General features: G+C 46.3%; 1 protein-coding gene across 1 annotated transcript; it reads right to left on the bottom strand.

The window, feature by feature from the left end:
• Window positions 1-3,209: 3,209 nt before the first annotated feature.
• On the bottom strand, window positions 3,210-8,009 carry LOC128745835 (uncharacterized). Its single transcript, XM_053842907.1, has one exon. It carries the CDS (start codon window positions 8,007-8,009, stop codon window positions 3,210-3,212), a length of 4,800 nt encoding a protein of 1,599 aa, XP_053698882.1.
• Window positions 8,010-8,315: the final 306 nt, after the last annotated feature.

An 8,315-nucleotide genomic window follows, 5' to 3' on the forward strand; every position in this document is an offset into this window, starting at 1 on the left:
AGAAAAATTTCAATTTCTCTTTTCATATCTAATGCTCTATTCAGTTATTTTTTCTAATTCAGATACCTATATTGCAAAATTGAAGCCAAGCAAACTAATAGTAAAATTTTGAGATGAATCATTTTATTGTAGATATCCTTTTTCTTCAAAAGCGAAGTATAATGATAATTTTTCTGAACTTTTGTTTTTCAAAGATGCCAACTTTTGAACGCATGGTATTAATACCAAAATATCAAAAAATCTGCTAAGAACACATATTTCATATTGTCAATTCGAAACATGTTTCGTATGTGGCTCTGAAGCCCGAAAGTTAAGGTCGTCTGTAGACCCGTTAGAGGGTTAATTTCTAATTTTCTATATATATTCATTCAAGTCTGCAAAAATTATATTTTTTATATAAATCACGTAAAAATTATAAAACTAAATAAGGTGTTCATCAAGTAACATAAATGACGCTTGCAACTATTTACGCACCCAAGGAAAGAAAATATAATTATTCTACGTATTGGACGTTGTGAATTTTACAAATAAGGCAAATAAGGATTTTGAGGAATACAGAACGGATATTTAAAAATAGAGTCAAGTTAATTATAGATGCTCCTGAGAAACTAAATAATGATTATTGTGGCAGTAGAAAGGCTAGGTCACGCCGCTAGGTGGATTAATTCGGGTTTTTTCTTTTCTTTGATTTCAGATTTCAATTGTCATTTTCTTCTCTTGCTGTTACTCACAATTGTACAAGAAAAGCAAAAAGCGAAAAAAAGCAGTTGATTTAAGCATGTAGGTAAAGTGGTGTATAGGATTAAAGTGTGTTGATTTTACCAAATAAATGTATACAAATTTCAAACAAATTTTGCGCATCAATAGATGCTCTTTTCAATCATTAGATATTAGAGCTTAGAAATGTTATATGAAAAATAGGAAGTAAACGTTGCGCGGTAGTAATTTTGTAAGGTTTGTTTTCGTTAGTGACATTTTAAAGGACAGATGTCTTATGTCATGTATCATGTTTTAATAAATCCGAAATGACAAGCGCAGGAAATCATGTCGATCATATTTTTCATTCTCAAGCATGTTTATGGCGCAACTTTTGCACTATTTTTCGACCTCGTCTTGTTTTCCTAACCCTCTAACATTGTAAAAACGATGCGATCAAGCTAATGACTATCTTTTCATGAAGGTACATTCAAAAGAAGCTCAAGTTTAGATTATTATGCAAAAATAATTATCTGAAGGAGCACTAGCTAAGAAATTTCTCTTTTTCATATCTAATGCTCTATTCAGTTATTTTTTCTAATCCAGATATGTTGCAAAATTGAAGCCAAGCAAACTAATAGTAAAATTTTCAGATTAATCATTTTGTTGTAGATATCCTTTTTCTTCAAAAGCGAAGTATAATAAAAAAAAATCTGAACTCTTGTTTTTCAAAGATGCTAACTTTTGAACGCATGGTATTAATATCAAAATATCAAAACATCTGCTATGAACACATATTTCATATTGTCAATTCAAAACAAAACAGTCTAAGTTAGTTAGATACTGATGAAGGTCACACGTCGAGACCGAAATACGTATTTATCAATAGAGCACAGTAGTAGAATTAAAGGATATAAATAACTTTTTGTTTTACTTCTTTTTTATCAATTCAAAAAAAATTTCGTATGTGGCTCTGAAGCCCGAAAGTTAAGGCCCTCTGTAGACCCGTTAGAGGGTTAATTTCTAATTTTCTATATATATTCATTCAAGTCTGCATAAATTATCTTTGGAGTGGCTCAAAAATCAAATAGTCTCCTCCTTCCTTACGAATTTGTCCTTCCTACACTTTTCCTACCGTTACTCCTTTCCTGCTTACTTTTCGAATTAATCACCGTACTAGTCCACGTATCGTCGCAGTAGTACAATGGAGGGTTAGCAGCAGTGATTCGATAGGTACTCCGGAGATCAATTGGGACCACCGAAATTTCCACCTTATCGCTCTTAACACTGTTTATAATTAATCTTAATAAATTTTTAGTAATTTAGACAACCACGTTTGCACAATTTTCGATTGTTTACTTTTCTTCGCTACTTCTTCCACCTGACAGTTCGCTTCCGCTTTCTACATGGCCGAAATGTCACCCGTCACGGTATTCGCTGATTACGACGATTACACCGACCGCCTACAGTCAATGCCCGGTGATGTGAACATTCCCCTGCCCGTAACATCCGGTAGGGCCTCCAGCACTTCCGGATTTACCATCCTGGATCTCCATCACCGCCAGATTCGCCACAGCTCGTCGATACACCTTGCCATCTGCCGTCCTCACATCCGCTTGCCGGATTCTTCCATCTGCTCCCTTCACGATTTCCTGTACGCGTCCTCGTCTCCAGTACTTCCGGTTCTTTCCTTCCACCATGAACACCAGATCTCCGACCTCTAGGGGCTTCGTGTCCTCGAACCATTTCGGGCGATGGTTGAGAGTAGGCAAGTACTCCTGTGACCACCGTTCCCATAACTTGCTAGCCAGGCATCGCGATCGGTGATACATGTTGCGCAGGGTTTCGTGGTATTGGTCGAGGTTGTCCAACACTGCGTCTTCCTTAGTTACCGTTCCACGAATGAAGTGGTTCGGTGATACGGCTTCTTCCCCGGCGGACTCCTGTGGAATGTACGTTAATGGTCGATGATTAATCATATCCTCGGCTTCTGCCAAGGCCGTGACGAGAATCTCGTCTGTCAGCTTCCGCCCGTCGTCCAAAACCCGTAGTGCCTCTTTGACGGACCGCACCATCCGCTCCCAGACACCGCCCATGTGTGGTGTACTGGGAGGGTTGAAATGCCACGCTGTGATGGACGAAGTAGCCTGTTCCGCACACTCTCGATGGACCTTCTCGATCTCCTTCATCATCGCGGTGTTTGCTCCGTGGAAGCACGTAGCGTTGTCAGAGAATATATGATCCGGATCGCCTCGCTTGCTCACGAATCGTCTGATGGCCATCAGGCAGGACTGCGTACTAAGGCTGTAAACCACGTCCAGGTGCACGGCCCTCACAGCCATACATGTGAAGACTACCACCCATCTCTTCTCCGTTCTGCGACCTATGGTTACCTCGACTGGCCCTAGATAGTCGACCCCTACCGCACTGAACGGCCGTAGGTGAGTAGTGGTACGATGAACGGGTAGCGGTCCCATCATTGGAGCAGCGGGAACACATCGATGCACCTTGCATCACACGCAAGTCTCGGTCGCTCGTCGAATAGCTGTTCGTGCGTTCTGTATCCAGAACTTTTGACGAAGCTCGTTGAACACGGTCTCCCTGTAAGCATGCCCAAACTTTTCATGGTAATACAGGATCAGCTTCTGGGTTATCTCGTGTCTCCCCGATAATATGATCGGGAATCTCTTGTCGAACGGAATCATTTCATTGGACTCCATTCTTCCTCGTACTCGCAGTACACCTTCAGCGTCTAGTATGGGAGAACATTTGAACAGGACGCTTGACTTCTCGATTCTCTTCGGTGGTTGTCCCGCTTCTAGCTTAAGATTCGCTGTAAGCACGTTCATCTCCTCCGGAAAACTGGCGAATTGCGACTGCTTCCAGAGAACGGTCTCTGCCTGCCGGAGCTCTTCTTGTCGAAGTGGCAGCTGAACCGTTGAATACCTTGCTTTGATTAGCGGACGATGATGCTCCGTAGCTTGTGATGTCACGATTGGCTCGCCGGCCTTTTTACGGCGACAGTTGGTGATGAATCGCACCACCGTTGCAGTCACCCGTACCAGCTTCGACCAACGAAAAACAGCGCTCACATCCACCACTTCATGAAACATCACTAGACCTCTCGCCTCCTCGATGGTTTCTTCGCTTGGTTCGATCACCGGCCACTGGTCGCGCGGTTGATACAGCATCGTCGGACCCTTCACCCATTCCGATTCATTCTGCAATGGAGGTCCTCGTCCCCACTTGGTGAGAACATCCGCGACGTTCTGCTTGGTCGGTACCCATCGCCAGTCCCTCATGTTGGTTAGTTCCAGAATTTCGCCAACTCTAAATGCGACGAATTGTTTATATTTATATTGATCTGACTGCAGCCACGACAGTACAGTTCGGGAATCGGTCCACAGAGTGGTGCGATCGATGTGCAGCGTAGTCGTTTCCAGAAAGGTTTGGCTCATTCGAGCACCGAGGACAGCAGCCATCAGCTCCAGTCTGGGAATTGACTGACGTTTTAACGGCGCTACCTTCGCGCGCGACATGACCAGACTACAGTTCACTTCTCCATCGACGACCGACCGTAGATATGTCACGCAGCCATAAGCGTGCTCGCTGGCGTCAGTAAAGATGTGCAGCTCAAGGGACTCTACCGCCGTAGATTTAGCGCAACCAAGGTAACATCGTGGAATTCGTAGTGTCTCGACTTCCGGAAGCAAACCAACCCACTGCTGCCACAGGTTCCAGCAGCGTTCATCGATCTCTTGATCCCACTCGCAACCACTACGCCAGAGATGTTGAACGAGTATCTTGCCATGGATTGTAAATGGCGACAGCAGCCCCAAAGGGTCGAAAAATCCCATAACACAGCTTAGGACATTTCGCTTTGTTGGCCGTGTTTCCCCGCACAAGTAGGCTTGCATTTCCGGTCGGGGTGTTGCGGAGAATGCAAAGACATCCGCTTCTTGCTCCCAGCTTACCCCAAGTACACGTTCGTTAGACTTCTGGGAACTGGACTTATCTAGATTGAAGACGACTGCTCCACCAGGTTTGGCGTTCCCCAATGCTGTCAAAACTTCTGACGAATTGGATACCCAGTTTCGAATATCAAAACCGGCTTTCTTATGAATGAACCTCACCTGCTTTGCTCGTTTAACCGCTTCCTGAACCGTGTCGGCACTGTCGAAGTAGTCATCGACATAGTGCCTTCTGATGATGGCCACCGCTGCTTCCGGGAACTGTCCGGCATGCTCCTCCGCATTCCGGTTCTTGACATACTGTGCGGATGCAGGCGAGCACGTTGAACCAAATGTGGCAACATCCATTACATACACTTTCGGCTTTTCTGCGCTGTTGTTCCGGAACAGGAACCACTGGGCGGATTTGTCCTTGGCAACCATCTTCATTTGGTGGTACATCTCGCGGATATCCCCACCGAAAGCAACCCGCCGCTCCCGAAAGTTGAGAAGCACCGACACCAGCGGCACCAGCAGATCCGGCCCCTTCAGCAGCATCGAGTTGAGGGAGATTCCTTGGACCATCGCCGCAGCGTCCCAGATGAGTCTTACTTTGTCCGGCTTCTTCGGATTTAGCACCACATTCAGTGGAAGATACCACACCTTCTCGGGACTTGCATTGCGCAGCTCTGCTTCAGTGGCTTCATGGGCATATCCTTTTGCTTGATACTCATTGATCTGCTTCCGAACGTTTTGGTACAGCTCCGGCGACTTTTCCAGCTTTCTCTCCAACTGCTTGAGCCGTTTCAGCGCCATAGGGTAGCTGTCCGGGAAGCTCACGTCGTCCTTCATCCAGAGGAGACCCGTCTCGAAGTGATCCCCTACACGTTTCGTAGTCTGCTCTAGGATCGACCGAGCCCTCTTGTCTTCAGCCGATTCCCGTTGCACTCGGACTACCGATTCTTCGAGTGCGTAATGATTCTTGAGGAGATCATGAAGATCTTCGTTTGAGACTTCCTGATGGTAGCCTAGGTAATGGCCTTGCGACTCAAGTGATGCTCGCCGTGGCCCATACACTGTCCAGCCGAGTTGGCACCGTACTGCGATTGGCTCGCTTGTCGTGCCAATCTTCGCTTCTAACGGAGCAAAAGCGTGGATGTTGCTTAGCCCTATTAAAATTGCTGGTCGACCATCATACGAACTGATCGGCAATCCCCGCATGTGGTCGTACTGCGCCGATAGTTCATCAGCCTTGAGCGCCTGATGCGGTAGTCTTAACTTGTCGACTGTATACACCGACCGCAGCAAAGTCTTCTCCGGATTCGCTTCATCGACCGCCGACATCCATAAATTCATTCGCCTGGAGTTCTTTTCCACTCGATAAACGTCCGCCGTCCAGTTCAGAACTAGTTTTTCCTTCACTCCGCCTAGCCCCAGACGATCAGCCAAATCAGTCTCTATTAAGGTGATGGAAGCTCCTTCGTCCAGGAACGCAAGTACCACCAGCGATTTTTCTCCGCAATGAACCATAACTGGAATCATACGGAACATCGTTGAACCACTGGGATTGATGTGTGCGTGCATGGCAACCGCCACCGTGGCCGGATGGATCAGCGAATTGTGAGATTCTCCGCAGCCATCCACGTCGCACCGAATTTTGAAACGACATTGCCCACTGTGCTCGTTCAGGCAGACCCTGCACAGTTTCCATTTGATGACGATCTTCATTCTGTCTGCGAAGGACAGGTTTTTGAAATCCTGGCAGAATCTAAGCCGATGGTCGTCTCGCTGGCACGCTCTACACGGCTTCTGCTTCTGCCGATCGTTTCGACCGTTGGATCCACTCGCCTCACTGTGGCTGTATAGAGCTGCTTTCTCCTTCGGCTTGGCCTTGCCGCTGGTCCCCGCTGCTGCCTTTATGTCCGGCTTATATTCGTAGTTGACGTTCGCCTCGCAAGCGTCAGACACGATCTTGGAGATGAAATCCGTGAACGTTCGTAGAGTCACTTCCTTCTTCTTCCGTTTGTAGTGTAACCATTGTCGCTTTTCACCGTCGGGAAGTTTGCTGACCAAATCCTGAATCAGGATTGGATTCACAAGGTGAAGTGTGAGCTCAGCAGCTTCTAAATGCTCGCAGAGCTGTTCCACTGCATTTCCGAAAGGGATGAAACTGGCCAACCGGTCGGCTCTCGGGGAGTCCAGCTTCCGAACCCTCTCAAGATGGCTTTGCAGCAGTTGCTCAGGTCTCCCGTAAAGTTGTCGGAGTTTCGTGATGACTCTAGGAACCGATTTGGGGAGGAGGAGTTGTCCGCGAACTGACTCGAGCGCCGCACCCTTTAGGCTTTCTTGAAGTCGCACCAAGTTCTCTACGTCCGAGTAGCCGCACGCCTCATTAGATGCTTGGTAGGCCCCAAAGAAAAGAGGCCACTCTTCCGGCTTTCCTGTAAAGGTGGGAAGTTTCCTGGTAAGCCCATTCCTGGCGCTTAACTGGGCTCTACTCGGCCCGACACGCTGGGGCCCCTGCCCGTTTTGGGAGCTGATATGACTTTTATTTTCATCGTCGTCGTTATCTCCGTCGACCGTTTGTTCGTTTTCGCTGGCATCGGAATCATCATCGAAGTCATCATCGGAGCTCTCGTCTTCTTCATCTTCTTCACCGCCGTTGTTCTTATCAAAGCGATCGAGAATCTCCTTCGTCAGCTTACCCGGCCTTCGTTCCTTCGGAGACTTTTTCGAAGTACTCGGCTGGATGTCCTGGGATCCAGACTTCTTATTATTCGACGGCTTTTGCTTGACATCTACCTTCGCCATCTGCATTTCCAATTTAGACAGCTTCTCGCGATGCGCGGCCTCCATCAACTTCATTTCCTCGAAGTGCTCCTGTTTTTCTCGTAATTCCGTTTCGAACAGGATCCGCTTTTCCTCCATTTCCTTCTCGCGCAACTGGCTGGCGGATTCTAGCTGTTGTTCGCGTAGGTTACAGTCAAGGCGCATTTGCTTTTCCTTTAGCGCATTGTTAATTTCAATTTCCTTCTGCTTGATCATCCACTCTGCTTCCATTTCTTCCTCCTTACGTTTCCTTTCCGCGTCCATAGCTTTCAGCTTCTCGGCGACGGTTGGAGGGATGGGCGTAGGATTCTTCTTATCACGGTCCTTCTTCAGCTTTTCTTGGTATACAGCTTGACACGAATCATCCGGACAGAACCACTTCTTGTCCTTCTTTGGCATCGTAGTTATGCCCACACAGCGTGTGTGATACCATTGATCGCAGTTGTCACAGGCAATCATAGCCTCATTCTCCGTTGAAATCTGCTTACATTGCTCGCAGGGAGTGGTAGTCAGGTCCAGGGATTTGCTACTCATCGTGATTGAGGCCTCCGAAATCTCGCTATTTGATTTTTGAGATTGTTCGGATAACTAAATATTTTGTAGCAGCACTTTTGGAGTGGCTCAAAAACTGAAATTATATTCATTATTTGAGTGAGTGATACAAATTGTTTGATCGTTTGTAAACCAACTAAATAATGAATATAATTTCAGTTTTTGAGCCACTCCAAAAGTGCTGCTACAAAATATTTAGTTATCCGAACACTATCAATCATGTAAATATTATAAAACTAAATAAGGTGTTCATCAAGTAACATAAATGACGCTTACAAGTATTTACGC

Source organism: Sabethes cyaneus, chromosome 1 (assembly GCF_943734655.1).
Source record: "Sabethes cyaneus chromosome 1, idSabCyanKW18_F2, whole genome shotgun sequence".
NCBI lineage: Eukaryota > Metazoa > Arthropoda > Insecta > Diptera > Culicidae > Sabethes > Sabethes cyaneus.

Excerpts from the sequence above, each read along its gene's own strand:
- LOC128745835 (XM_053842907.1), bottom strand. The coding sequence starts at position 8,009 with ATGAGTAGCAAATCCCTGGACCTGACTACCACTCCCTGCGAGCAATGT.